This window comes from Xyrauchen texanus, chromosome 37 (assembly GCF_025860055.1).
Source record: "Xyrauchen texanus isolate HMW12.3.18 chromosome 37, RBS_HiC_50CHRs, whole genome shotgun sequence".
NCBI lineage: Eukaryota > Metazoa > Chordata > Actinopteri > Cypriniformes > Catostomidae > Xyrauchen > Xyrauchen texanus.
In genome coordinates, this window is record NC_068312.1 from 31,427,479 (window position 1) to 31,443,149 (window position 15,671).

The 15,671-nt window shown below is 38.2% G+C and overlaps 2 protein-coding genes across 2 annotated transcripts; both read left to right on the forward strand.

Annotated features, from left to right (window-relative positions):
- Positions 1-61: 61 nt before the first annotated feature.
- LOC127630634 (phospholipase A and acyltransferase 2-like) lies at positions 62-4,936 on the forward strand. The gene is made up of 4 exons (XM_052108261.1): positions 62-141; positions 566-686; positions 2,490-2,788; positions 3,388-4,936. Exons 1-4 carry the CDS (start codon positions 124-126, stop codon positions 3,460-3,462), a joined length of 513 nt encoding a protein of 170 aa, XP_051964221.1. The 5' UTR covers positions 62-123; the 3' UTR covers positions 3,463-4,936.
- A 219-nt stretch (positions 4,937-5,155) lies between these two features.
- On the forward strand, positions 5,156-15,611 carry LOC127630632 (death effector domain-containing protein-like). Its single transcript, XM_052108258.1, has 5 exons — positions 5,156-5,344; positions 6,677-7,342; positions 7,473-7,577; positions 7,958-8,095; positions 12,304-15,611. Exons 2-5 carry the CDS (start codon positions 6,787-6,789, stop codon positions 12,708-12,710), a joined length of 1,206 nt encoding a protein of 401 aa, XP_051964218.1. The 5' UTR covers positions 5,156-5,344; positions 6,677-6,786; the 3' UTR covers positions 12,711-15,611.
- The last annotated feature ends 60 nt before the right edge of the window (positions 15,612-15,671 follow it).

Sequence of the window (15,671 nt, forward strand, 5' to 3'; positions counted from 1 at the left end):
AAGAAAAGCCCTTCCAAACCAGTCATTCTGCTGGTTGTTGTGTGACCACACCTTCAAGGCTTGGCAGAGTAAATTAAATTCTATTGTATAGTTTCTACTACATACAAATAACCAGCAACAGAGATGGAGTACGCAGAACAGGTAAGCATACAAATAATTGTTGAATTAACTTGTTGCCCTGACTTAAAAAATCTAATACTACAAAACAAGTCTAAATCATTTCATGTGACTGTTAAATTTCTGGTTGATTTCATGTAGCCTATCTGTTAAATTTGCTGTGGATTCGACTCACAGAGACACTGTTAACATAGTAAATGAAGGGGGATCGTTACTTTTCCCCATAGAAGGTTTATAATAAAGTTTGTATTATTTGTTACACATATATTCTCCAATTGACTGCAAGAATAGTACAGATCTGCACTTTCACTTATAATGGCAGGTTTACGAGAGTTTTAAAAACAAATTCTACAAAGGAATGTAGCTTTTATATGTTGTCAAACTTGTTCTAAAACATGCTACATGCTGTAAGTGACAGAAACTTGACGAACTGGACTGTCATGCACAGGTTGCGCAAATTGTATCCACCGCACATTTCGGAGATTTGATTGAGTTCTCTTATCCCATTGGCTACTCACACTGGGGCGTGTACGACGGAGATGGATACGTCATTCACTTCGGTGTTGCCGGTGAGCTTGAAAACCTATACCTATATCTAATACTGATAATAATATTGGGCCGCTGGATGTATAGCCTAATTTAAAAGGCTAAAAATGTAAAAGTTCAGATTTAGCATTATTTTATATTTTTTATTTTACTGTTATGCTATACTAATATATGGTGTAGATTATATCAGGCTAATTATAATAGACAAGAGACTGTATCACAACCCTGTAGTAAACCATGTTAGGCACTATAGTATTGATCCAACGCTGCCATAAATAATATAATATCAAATATCATAAACTACATTGGTTGAAATGGCTCATGATTTGACCCTTCGCTAAGCCCCGCCTTAAAAGCACTTCTGACCAATCCTGTTTTAGCAACTGTTGCCCTGCCCATTTTACTCTGACACGCGTTTAATATTTTCCAATGACAGCCTATGGGAGTATGTGTGTTTGAAGACTTTTAAGCGGAAATATATCAATGTATTTTTTAATGTTAAACACCTTGTTACCGGGTCATTTGTAATAGTGACACGAGTCGATACACATCTTACACAGACGATACACATCTTAAAAAATAAATAAATAAATAAATAAATCTGGAGAAGAGCATGTTATGGATTAAACTGTGTCAACCCTCATTTCCAAATAAACATATATTATCTGCAACGACACCTTCATTTGCTCAAAGGTAAATTAAATCTTATAACTGGACGTTAATTTATTTATTTAATTCACAGTAAGCGATAGTAAATAAACAGTTTACAGCATCAACGTGAGTGTGTTATGAGACGTTATAAACAGGTCTGTTCACTTTCGCTAATGTTATTAGATGTGTAATCGCTATTTATAGAAGGTCTTCTTTTTTTCAAGTGACTGTAATAATCGTTTGCCTTGATTCCGATTCACAGTCTCCACAGTTTTTAACTAATTTACTGTGAAATGTAACAATTTCTATTACACAAAACTTCAGATAAATATGCATTACAATGCCACTCTTCATCCCAGCTCACGTAAAAATATTATCCATTCCATTTATGAGAATATTTATCCAAAAACCGCGTCTTTACCTCAGTCTCCCATTCATTCTGATGGAGAATTCCGCAGACTGCAGAGCTTGTCAGAGCGAGCGACCGTTACCAAGGGGGGCGGAGCTTAGCGAAGGGATAATTGTACAAATAAAGCTAAATACCAGCAAGGCCCATTTCAGTTTATGATGTTTGGAGTGCAGATTAATGAATGATCAGAAAATGCAGTGGACCTGTTGTATTAACTGTATTTTTAATATTAAATTGATACTATTATGAAGTCGTTGGAGTATATCAGGGACAAATTGGAATGTTTGAAAGGGGCCCACAAAGGTTCTTTATTGCAGTGGTTCTCAACCATTTTGACTCCAAGGCATCCCATTGTCAATATGTAAGGCCCCCCATACTCAGGTTTCATGCTGTGGGCCTACATCTACATTATTGATTTTTTGTTTTTAGCTGTTCTCAGTATTAGCCCCTTTCAAAGTTTGCAGAGGATCCCTAAGGGCCCACTGGTTGAGAACCACTGTTTCTGTTTGCAACTCCTTGGGCCTATGGAAGTGACAGGGGCCAGCCCACACATAAAAATGTGTCACTGCCCCAAACATTTAAGCAACTACGGGGTATACATAAGTATTCTCAATTTCTTATACAATTGCAACACATTTAATGGTTTTAATTTACATTTTTAAACATACAGTATGTAAAATTCATGACCACTTACACTCAAACATTTTTATTTTATTTTATTTCATATGTTTTTTGTTTTTGTTTTCTTATTGAATTCCCATACCAGATGAAAGTCGGGTGATGAGTACATTTCGGAGTTGCCTGCAGAATATCTTTCCTGTGTGTGGTGATCTTTTGCTTGGAGAGACTAAGATACGTCGTCAGCTTCTATCTGAAGTTACTGTACCCAAAGGAGCTCGTCTTGTAGTGGGCAACAGCCACCATGATTTCCAGCCTTCTCCTGAAGATGATATAAGACGACGACGAGATGGTCTACTAGACAGGGAATTTAACTACAAGCTCTTAACATTTAACTGTGAGCACTTTGCCACATTTGTCCGGTATGGAAAAGCTGTGTGCAATCAGGTGAGTTCATACAAAAGGTACTACAGAGTTATATGACAAAAATTATTGTCACTTTTCATTGTCCCATGACTTTTTGTAAAGCATTAGAAGCACACATCTCATGTTTTTTTGTTGTAAAGAACTATAAGATAAAATTTGATAAAATATCATCTTATATAAATTTAACCTAGCATAAAAAGTAGCTACTGTAGGATTAAACACATCAAATCTTTGAACTAAACAATTTTTTTTATCTTTTTAATTACAAGGATTACAATATTTAATTTTGTCCCACATTTTATGTGCTTCCCTGCACCACAAGATTTTTCCCCTGAAAAAACAACAACAACAACAACAACAACAACAACAACAACAACAAAAAAGCAATATTACTTAAAACTGTGTCACCCCCAAAAAAGAAAATTTGGACCCTTTCTATGGCATGGTTGGGAAGACATGCAAATAATTATAATAAAAAGTAATTAGCTCAAATTTCAGGGTCTATTCTATACCCGATACATGGTAGAAAGTGACCATTGGTGCTCAGACATATTTAGTCTGTCTTTACATTTTAATTATTTCTACAGACATTCATTGATTCCAGTGTTTTATTTCAACAGATCCCAGGGAAGGCCAAAAACAAGGAATGTGTGGATGCAACAGAACTGTTTAGTTGCCTTGTGCCATCATATTAATCTAAATGCCAGGAACTAATAATTATCACAAGCATATATTTTATTTCACAAAGGAAAGACGTCTTCAACATGTCAATAAAATGTACATAGAATATTCTTGTAAAGGTGTGCGACCTTTCCACATTCCTAACTTATTTGGCACATGCCCTCACATATTTACCATACTTTATAACAAAATGCCACTGTTACTGTTATTGTTCAGTTATTATTATTCCGCCCTTGCCATTATTATTTTAATAGATTAAAACGATCCATCCACATGGCTGCTTGTACTATGCAGGTTAGTGCTGGAGCCTATCCCAGCACTCTCGAGCCAAAAGCAGGGAAACACCCTGGACAGGTAGCCAGTCCATCACAGGGTAACACACACACACACACACACACACACAGACATACACATTCACATCCACACTCACAATTCACTTAACCTGCATGTCTTTTTGGACTGTGGGAGAATCCGGAGCACCCGGAGGAAGCCCACACGAACATGGAGAGAACATACAAATTCCACACAGAAAGGCCCAGTGCTACCCACTGAGCCACCGTGCCACCCCAGATTAGAATGGTTGATACATAAGTTAAGTAAATAATTGATAAGAAAATTATTTTATGGTTCCAGAAGTTTAAAAAACTGAATGTCTTTAAAAAACAACAACAACAGTTGTTGAAGTGAATTTTGAACATGAAATATGATGTCAGATGACATGTACATCTTAATTGCATTTATAGGAATATTCTGGGTTTAATCAACAGAATTTCTGGCATAATAAATTAACAAAAAAATATTGAATTGTCCCTTCTTTAAAAAATAAAGGGCAAATAACTAGGTTACGGTGAGGCACTTACAATGGAAGTGAATGGGGTCAATCCGTAAACATTAAAATACTCACTGTTACAAAAGTATAGCCTCAAGACGTAAACAATTGCATAATTAACATGTTTTTAGTCTGATAAAATCACTTACAAACCTTTTCTATGTAAATTGATATCCTATTTTACAACTACGTTACCATGAAGATGTAATGCTGTAAACCCTAAAAATGACAACTTAACATCTTAGATAATTAAGAATAATTAAATGTAATAAATAATTAATTAAAGAAGAATTAATGTGCTTTTATCAAATTAAAAGCTTTGTATTTCTGCCTTTAAACCCTCTTAAAAATGGCCTCCATTGTATGAGCCCAACTGTATCCTCGATTTGTATTTTTATATATTTAGCTAGATTATAATAATAGGCCTATAGCTTATTATTATCATTAAACAATTTGAAATCCTTTTGGGGCCCCCTGTTGGAAGTTTGCTTTGGCCCCGTAGTGGAGCACTGCCCCTTGGTTGAGAACCACTGCCATTATTGTAATTAAAAAATGAATGCTTATTTTACTTGTGAAGGAGATTCTAATTTATTTTTTTATAACTGTAACTCCTTAGAACTCTTAACCATAGCTGAAACTATGGTTACCATGGTGTCTTATAAATAAATGGGGCAATATTGTGTCTCGTTATTTCTTTAAAAATAAAAATAAATACTTATATTTTTCATCGTTTTCTTGTGACTTTATTCTTATCAGGATTTTCAAAATAATGAAAATCCATTAACACCACTCCGACTGGTGTGTGACTGTCAAACGTTTACAGTCTTCTGAATAAAGATGAAGAGTGTCCTACGTTACCCGGATGTTGCTCCACTCTTGGCCATGTCCCGGATGTACCTACATTTTAGCAGAGGAACAAAAAATGGGCTCATTACCAAGCTTCACCAAACCGTTTAAATTATCCCCTCACACGATCTTTGCACATGTATGAGGACCAGTCCGCACATTTGATCCGAGTCCACCTCCGTTGTCGCCGTGCCTGTAACGTGATTCATGATATTGAAGAGGTAAGACAGTTGTGTACATTCAGTGTTGCTACACGCTGTTGACGTTAGCAAGTCAGCAGTCGGTTGCTAAGCGAAGTTTAAAACAATAATAAAAAAAAGTTGTAATACCTCTAGAAGTATATAGACACTAGAAGTGATTATTATCAAGTATTAACCTGAATTATTTATGTAATCTTTAGATATTACGGTGTTCTCCTGCCCCTCGTTGTGTATGTTAAGTAGCAGGCTAACACAGCTGTCTGGGTTGATTTCAGAAGATTGTTGACATGTATCCGCTTGCTCAGGAAGCTTATTACGACATATTCTTTGCCTTGTATGACTTGTATGAAGGCTTTTAAAGATAAAGCATTCAATGTGTATTTAGAAAGCGAAGATGTGGATTTCAGGTGTTATATGGCTCTTTACATTTTGATATTCAACTTGATATATGTTAACGAGTAAGCAAACAGAGCATTAGCAGTATATGCTCCCTCAAAAAACACGATTTTTACATGAACTTGAAGAAAATCGAATTGGGTGTTTTCCCAAGTGTTCGAACCGCTGTTCTTTATCAGCCTAGTTTTTTAATTGAATTAACAAACAAGCTTGCCAAATAGTTACACAATAGCAATAGATTTAGCTACGCTATTAAAAGTTTAAGCCATGAGATGGCCTATATAATTTGATATATGAAAAGAGATGTATGATTTAGAATAAATTGTTGGTTGAGCAATGGCAATTCGGACATCGTTTAGAAAACACAGTTGGGCAATAGATGTGCCTCTCAGTTTAAATAGTGTAAACTGAATCCAGCACATGCGGTTGCCCTCTGAAATTGATGAAGCTACCATTTAGTTGAGTTGGGTTTTATTTTAATCTGAGAGGTAGACTGATATATCAGTTTGAGCTATTAATCCGTGCCAATAGTTGCTTTTTGGAACTACAGGTTATCGGCAAAAATCTATGCCGATAGTGACCGATTTTTCTTCTCTTCATTCCTCTGTGCTCTGCTCTGTTTTAGGATTTTATAGATACAACGGCTTGGTTCGAGACTAACAGAGGCCTCTAGAAGTTAAATGAAAACTATCACATGAGGATTTGAAAGCATCTATATCTGTACCTGTCACAGAAATGAATGACTAAGATTTTTATATTTTTTACATTCTATAAATCGATTTTAAAAACGTTTCTACCGATTAATCAGTTATCTGTCTTTTCCACCACCTTAATTATTGGTATCTGAAAAATCCATTATTAATTGACCTGTAATTAATCTAAAATACTGCAGTGAAGTAAATAACTATACGTATGCACACTGGTGGTTCTCTCTTTATTAATTGTGTTCTCTTTCAGAGTGAACTTGGAGGTGAGCGTTGTGGGCCGAGTGTGTTGACACTGATTAGAGCTTCACACTGCTGACAGGGCCTTCCGCCTCACCCGTCACCCCCCCGTAGCGAAGAGTGATGACCTCACAGCAGCATGGGAATGCCAACCCTGCCCTACTCTCTCCACAGAACTCTTCATCCAGTCAGGGCAGGCAACACATTCCACGTTCCCCAATAGACTCGTATTCTCGATCCGGGGTCTCCTCTCCTCGAAGAGGCTGGGTTGCGGCGTCCTCGTCTGCAACACCTCACGGTAACTCCCTCGCACTCTCTCTAAGCCGACTGGCTCCATCATCGAGTAATTCCGGCTCCTCTAGGAGAACTACTGGTCGGGTTGAGCCGTGGCCAGAAGAGGCCGTGGACGATGCGTATGGGCTTTATTCTCTTCACCGCATGTTTGATATTGTGGGCGCGCAGCTGACTCATCGTGACGTGCGAGTGCTGTCCTTCCTTTTTGTGGACGTTATTGACGAGTACGAGAGAGGAGGGATACGGAGCGGGAGAGATTTCTTGCTTGCGCTGGAACGGCAAGGGCGGTGTGATGAGACAAACTTCCGGCATGTTCTTCAGCTGCTCCGTATCATCACTCGCCATGACCTTCTGCCCTACGTTACACTGCGCAAAAGACAAACAGGTTTAGGATCTTGTTAATACTTGCTTATTGCAGTGAGCTTAAGCTGTTGGTTATTGTGCTAAATGTACATTCAGTTTCATAATCTTTATTAAAGAAGAGTGAATATGTAATGTCGCTGATTATTTTGCAGTGTGCCCAGATCCAGTGGATAAATATCTAGAGGAGACATCAGTACGTTACGTTTCTCCGAGTGGAGCAGGAGAGGCCCAGCAGGGCACTCCTCACAGACGAACAGGTGTGTCCTCCAAAGCCTGGGCATTAGACTTAAAGGGATAATTCACCCAAAAGTATTAATTTCAATATCATTTAATCACCTTTGTGTTGATTCAAACCATTATGACTTTCATCCATGGAACTCAAAATGAGATAACCGGTAAAGTGATAGACTCAGTCATCAGGCAATTTGATTGTATGGTAAAAACATGCAATGGAAGTAATCAACATCAAAGAAAGTCATACACTCTTCCAATCCTGACCTGGTTATTATCCTAATCCTCACCCTTTTTCTTAAAAACCCTAACCATTGCTGTTGAAATGGATACGTTCAAAACCAGACATAATTGTACTGATTTTAATTAGACTTTGTCCTGTTCATGTTCCGTTTCTGTCTCTCAGGACCCCAGCCATTGATCTGCTGTCCTCCTTCAGGGCACCAGGTATGCCCACCACGTATTAAACCCATCCCACCTGTGCCAAGTAGGAAAAGGAAGAGATCTCACACGACAGCTGACTGTAGAGAAAAACAGACCTGTGGTAAGGAAACTGATGGGCTTTGCTTGGACATGCATCATTCTCAAGTAGCCATGGACTTTCATCATAAAGTCTGGTTTACTATGCAGTGTATTCTTTCCAAGATCTACCCAATTAGACATGGATGGGGCCATCTGACACAGGGCCGGCCCAAGCCTTTATGGGGCCCTAAGCAGAATTTGATTTGGGGGCCCCTCGGTGCCGCCAATATGATTGAATATTGTCAATGCTTGATTATTTGCGCACTATAAATCTAACACCCCTTATCAATTTTATTAGTTGTAGCTGTGTTGCTTACAACATACCAATGTCTGCCTGGCATGATTTTACCCTTCTACGGTTTTAAATGTAACAGTAGCACACCTATATTTACCCAATCCTGTTGATCCTCTGTTACCAGTTTTGCGTACTTCCTAGAGAACAATTTGCAGCAGAAGCTGTAGACAGTCATTTCTTTTTGAATAAGTGAGCAGCTCCACTTACATTTTTTTCCCCATTAATTAACTTTCTGTAGGTGTAGTGGAAGCTTCGGCCATCAGGTTTTTCAGGGAATGTTAAGTTTTCCTTTATAGGTAGTGGCCCTCTGCATACCAGGATCAGTCCTTTCTGAGTTAGACAGGATAGATGACCACATCAGTGGATGCACATGCTGGGAAGTGCTGAAATTATTTTGATGAAAGATGAAAATAATAATAAAAGCTAGCCATGTTAGATGTCATACTAGAAGGTAATGCAACTGTCTGTCAAAAACAAAGGCATGATTTATCCATATAAATATAATGATCTGGTATTGTTAAAAAATCATCATCAGCTGTAGCACTGAAACTTGGGGCAGGTGGCATTGGTTGTGCCCCAAGTCCAAATTATTTCAACAGTGCTCCTAGGGAAGTTTCTTAAGAGTACATATTTGACAGAATATTGGACAAAATATGTTATTTTCTCAACACAAATTATTAAGCTTATTTTTATTACAAAAATATATACCCAGGAAAGTTATTTTTACACAGAAGACAAAAACTTTAATCTAAAACTTGCAATATGTTGTACTAATAATATATTAAGATGCTATTTATGGATGATTAATCAAACTTTCCTAAAAAAGAAGATATGCTACATAGGCTATGTTAACTAGCTAGCCAGCTAATGTTAGCTCGTAACTTAGCCTATCTACTTAACGTACCTTTATAGTCTGTTTTTTTTCTCTTCCTCTGTTTTCTTTTTCCTTTTCTTTGCACCAGAGGGATATGTCCTTTTTTGTGACATTGCTGTTTTGCTGTCTGAATGTGCTTGCATCCTGCAGCCCGTTAACATAATATTGCATTTAATATTGCGTTTTTGTATAATTACCATTGTCCATTGACAGTATAATCACAACAAAAAATTATTATTTTTTTTAATTAATGTGCTCTTGGGGGCCCCCTGGTGGTCACCAGGGCCCTATGCAGCCGCTTAGTTCGCTTATGCCTTGGGCCGGCTCTGATCTGACAGACATGTTAAAGAATCAACCACACTTTTTAAAGGGTAACTAAACCCTAAACCAACTTTTTTTAGTTAATGATCTGCAAGAATGGGGCTTTATTAGTACTGGTCATTGATTCAAGTAATTTTTTTGACATTTTTGTATAAAGTGTTTTAATTCTACAATATATGGTGTAAAAACGTCTGAGTGCTGCCCTCTTCAGGTTGAACGGTGGCTACTGCAGTTGAATTTTCCTACTGGCTGTTTGCGGTAGTTCGTGACGTAAGCGGTGAGAGCTGACGTAAGCAGGTTCCAGCTCACGACGCCCTTGGTACGAGCTAGACACTGGCCCCATTCTCCCTTGCGCGGCTGCTTCGCTAGCATCGTCGGATGCCGAACGCGATGCGGGAGTTAAAACCGCAGTTTGAGCCAGCGGCTCGAATTGATATGGCTCTGGCCCTGTGTCCACAGACAATTCACCCTCCTCCACTTCAGGTGAAGGTGGGGGAGAAAAGTCCTCGACTTCAAAAGACCGCTCCGTGGCAAAGCTACTTGCGTCACTCCAGTCACTCCATTTTAGAGTCTGACAGCGGCTGTCAATTAATCCGTCACTACGGGTCTCAGGTGCACGCCCCCCCCCCCGCTCAGCCCCCGCCCTCGGTTCATCCCCTCTATCCCCGCTGGGGTCTGCCCACTTTTCCAGCATTTTTCAAATATTGCTAGTGGGTGGAGTCAGACTCTGAGCAGGGGTTTAGTAACCTTAGGGCTGCACATTTAATTGAAATTATGATATAGCGTAGTTGATTATAAAACTACAAAAATTATATTACATGACTATATAGTAGTGATCTATTTCTGTCATACTTTTTTCATTTAAATTTAGCTTTTATTTTGGCTGAGCTTATATTTTGAAGTGTTTCTGTGTTGTTAGAACAAGGAGCTCTGACGTAATGACGGCAGATTCCCAATATGGAAAAGCTGGTTGCTATGTGACTCAAAATGATTATTAAACTGCTAGAGGCTACTATTTAAATAAATAAAGATGTAGTCTGTATATTACTCATGCTAAAAAGGGAGTTAGCATTTTACCTGCTGTCATCGGTTACAAACGGAGCATGCAATGCTCATAATAGGGTTTCCCGTGTATGAGTCAAGGATCTCTAAATGTATGAGCAGATTGTGTCTCTATGCCTGCACAACATATTCACAAGCACTCACATGTGATTTTAATCTGTGTGCTGAATGTGTATGTAATGACATTCGTACGTTAGATGGTATTGATTTTTGTGTCGGAGCATTTTTACGAGTATCAGACCCGAATGCCCAATGCGCTCAAAGTCCTTGTGGTGGTGTAGCGGAGACATGGTGCATGTGGAGGCTTCACACTATTCTCCACGGCATCCACACACAACACCCCAAGCACCCCACAGAGAGAGAGAGAGAGAACCACATTGTGGTGACCACGAGGAGGTTACCCCATGTGACTCTACCCTCCCTAGCAACCAAGCCAATTTGATTGCTTGGGAGACTCAGCATGCCATGGATTCCAAACTCGTGACTCCAGGGGTGTTAGTCAGACTCTCTACCCAGGCCCCAGTTAACCGCTATAGTTAAAGGTGCTCTTATTCCTGTTTACATTCAATGAGCCTAATGTTGTAAATCATTCAAAAACTGAAGTTCTCAGTTAACAGTGTCTTTGTAAATCATTATTCACAGTCAACCATGATTAATTTTATTCAGGGAGTGAACACATACGATGAAAGTAAATTATTGAGAAGGCGAGTAATATTCTGCTGATCATATAATCTGAACATGGGATGTACGGAACGACTAATTTCACTGATGTTTAAACTTTAGTTGACTAGTCTTAAAAGTAGGAAACCCTCAGAAAACTGTTTAAAAACATTGTGTTGTTGTCCTATTTAAAACACTTAATCTAGTCCAGCAGCCTAATCATCACTAAATTCAGGTGAAAAGGTGCATTTATCTGTGATGTGCTTGCCTTGCATTATGATCGCCATATATTAAATATAGAACATGACACGCATACATTTTTGATGAGCAAAATTAACATGTAAACTTGGTCCGGTGAAAGACGTGATCTGACTCGCCTAATGCGATTTATCCTGCACTTGAAAAAGGCCGCTCAGCGGGAAAATAACTTGAAAGCACGCACACTTTTGAAGAAGATTGAAATGTAAAAAAACATCCATAGTGACTTGCAAGCCGACGTTTTGGAAATCCGCTTCCTGCATCACCACCGAAGAGATTTCCATAGCTACTTGTCTTGCAACATTTTTCTTCGTGTGTCACGAGAGAGAGAGGGAAGAAGCGCACGTGGCCTGAGGTGAAATGAAACTTTGTATCCACATAATATTTTCTGAGCAACCACTGGGCAGTGCCATTATGATTCTGATTGCCTGATTTCTTTTGCTGGTCTCAAGACACAATGTAAAAACTACCAAAACAAATGGTCCAGATGGAGAACAACAACCATTGATTTTGAGTAAAAATGTACTCCGTTTATGATATCAAAGTAACTAACCTGGGAACTTTGCTTCATGTCATCTACACACTCAGTTGAGGCACTGTCAATAAAAAAAAAATGCCATTTGTGTGTATGCATTAGATGGTCTGTGGACATGCAATCTGAGCCTTTGATTTTAGGAACATTGAACATCAAATAGTCTAAGTTTGCTTTGCTGGCTGATTTTGAATGCAAATTTGTTTTAAATCTGCCTTTGTCTCACAGATATACGACTGAGAGTGCGTGCAGAGTACTGTCAGCACGAGTCGGCTCTACAAGGCAATGTCTTCTCCAACAAGCAGGAGGCGCTAGAGAGGCAGTTTGAGCGTTTTAACCAGGCCAACACCATCCTCAAATCTCGTGACCTGGGTTCCATTATTTGTGACATCAAGTTCTCAGAGCTGACCTACCTGGATGCCTTCTGGCGGGACTACATCAACGGCTCACTGTTGGAAGCCCTGAAGGGCGTTTTCATTACAGACTCTCTAAAGCAAGCAGTGGGCCACGAGGCCATTAAGCTCCTGGTGAACGTGGATGAAGAAGACTATCAGGCCGGCAGGAGGAAGTTGTTAAGGAACCTGGTGGCAGGGGGTGGTGCAGGCATGGGGAACAGGGAGGTTCCCTTGTCCTAGTGGAGGGATTGACTCACAGAAAAATTTAAGATGTTCCCTGATGAGGAGAGATTGGACACTAATGAGAAGGTATTAATTGGGGAAAAAAAGAGTGAGGAATGTAAACAAAGGGGAAGTGACTTTTTAAAGAAAGGTGCTGTACAAGAAAAGAGGCCAGGATTTGCATCTCCAGCTAACATGTATGGAAAGTGGTAGCTGAAGAGTGGTATGGAAAGTTGATATTTCTATTTTATTTTGAGTATCTCAAGTTATGGAAATAAAATATGGAGGGGAAAGTATCGGACAAAGAAGGCATTTCATTTCTTTTGTCTGTTTTCTTGCATAAACAACACTAATGCTTTTGTTTTTAAGCTTGTGTGAAATGTTTTTGTTTTTTGCTACGTTTCCATCAAGTTTTGTTGCACAACCGTTTGCTCTTTAGTGTAATTCTCCTGGTTAAACTAAACCTATTCACCTCAAAGATTAACAGAGTATTGTAATGGATAATGTTAGACAAAACTGATTTGCCTCTAAAACATTATGTGGCACATTCAAACCCCCATCAATGTTGTTTAATAAACAATCCATGCGCAGGTTTTTGTGGATGTGAGCCATCTACAGAGCGTTTAGAAAATGAAAAAAAGCTTCTTGGCACACTGCAAAGTTTTTCCTTCACTATGGAATCTTGAGAAAGTTCACCTTCTCCATTTCTGTTTAATCACTGAAGTTATTGCACATTTATGTTGTCTTAATTTCATTGGGGGGATTGGCCAACATCTAAAGATTTTGGGAGAGGATTGAGTTATGATATGGCTTATGAAATACTTGCAAGATGTGTTGTGATGCATATCACTGTAATGGTTTCTCTTTTCTTTAAGGGGGAGGGCATTGGAATATGTCCACTTTTTCTTTGAATTTACAACTTCGTGGTCCCTCTTTATCCAGAATTTCCCCAAATGATTGACATTTGGGCAACATAGGCCTGCACATATCCTTGTTTGGACCAAAATTGAGCTCTGAAATTCATCCTCATTGTTTCTTATTGGTTTGCAGATTTAGTTGGAATTTATTGGCCCAGAGTTTGGTGCATAATTAATACTGTAATGTTTAGATATATGCCTATTTAAAAGTTTAAATGGATGTTACGGCAGTATTTGATTAAGGCTTTGTAGAATTTTTGCAAAGGTACAAATTTTGTTAAATCAGAAAAAGCATTTGGTAGTTCTGAGATTTGTTCTAGTAAAAATGAAGGATTCCAACCATTGTTACTTGTGTAAAAAAAGTGATCTTGCAGCAATGCAGAACAATAGAAGCTAAACCTTTCTTTTTCACCATTTTTCTGATGCTCCTTGATCGCACTTTTAGATGTGCTTCATTTAATGCAATTTCTCCTTATTTTAATTTAAGCAAATGTCTTCTGAGGATCATTCTCTGCCAGGGATTCTATGTTGTAATAATCTGTTCTAACCTCTGCACAACAAGTCTTGAATGAAACTTCATTCAGGTTCGAATAATGTGTATATGTAATATCACAAATTGTGCCAACCTGATGTGCAACCTATGTTTTAACATGTCTGAAGCGAGACAAATGCCTGAGCAACAAACAATTGCAAGAACGTGTAATTTGACCGAGTTGAGATCTTTTTTGCTATACTTTTAAAATAGCAAAATGTTTCCCAAACTTTCTCTTTTCTCTATTTGATTAATTCCCTTTTTTCCCATCTGTTAAGTGTATATGTAACTGTTGAAAATTGAAAGAATTAAAATGTGTGGGGTACAGTGAAAAGGACATTTAGAGAAGTTAGCTGTGGATCAGTTATTGCTACTGCTATTATTATTACAGAAGGAAGAAAAGCATTTTGTAATATTTTCCTAATGGAACTAAACAAAGTTACAGACTGGTATCTATTATATAGGTTACATGTTCTATTGATTGTGTTCAAGTGTTTGTCTTTATATCTTGCATGTATATGACATTGACCCCCTTAAATATCACACAGTGACAAATGAGCTGTGGCCTGTAGGTCTGAAATATCTAGACATTTCTAAAAAACATTTATACTTTGTTTTTCATAGAGAAAGACATGGGATTGCTATTTTTTGGAGAAGTGAGATGAGTATTCTCAAAGTGACAGTAGATCAGAAGAAGACGGAGCACTTTATTTTTTACTCAAGTATTTCACCTATTGTAACCATATATAGTAATACACCATTCCAAAATGTAGGAGACGTTTGGCATCATTGGCCATCTGTCGCATTATGGCTAAGATTTTGAATAATTTTATTTTTGTTGACCATGCCGGTGGTTGTTAAGTGAAATATTTACGTGCAAAATAGACAGCTGGTTCATTCAATGTCTGTACAAACCAATAAACAAATAATTAAAATTGCAATCTGTTACAGTACTTCTCTTTAAATATACAGTTATTAATTGGTATATTTGTCAGATTTTTTCACAATGTTAAAAATTGTCCAATCCCAGTTTAATATGAATAGAAAACTAGAAGAAAGCCATTCATAGATTGATTTCCCTGAAAAGTACACTATGGCTCTGTGGTGCAATCTCTGGGCTCAACCAATGGCATGAGTTTTTTCCCCGAACTACTGCAGAAGGTGGGATTGTTTCTGTAGGATGTTTGGAAACCATTATTTTTGCCATTCCCTTTAGTACTATGGAAGTGGCTCAGAAATTACACAGTAGCTTTGATGAAATATAGGAGAAATTACAAGTGTTGCTAAAAATATAAAACACCTTTCCTCAATCAGGCCAAGCGGTTCTCAGCATGGTCAGTAACGGCTCCAGTAGCATTTGCATTTGAGCAAGGTTTGGTGCGGTAGGATTATAAACCACTCCTGGCCCGTGTTTCTCAGTGCAGTTAACTAGCTGAACTCTCGATAGACAATCATCCTGGTGGAATGGCTTTACCTACAGTGCATCCGGAAAGTATTCACAGTGCTTCACTTTTTCCACATTTTGTTATG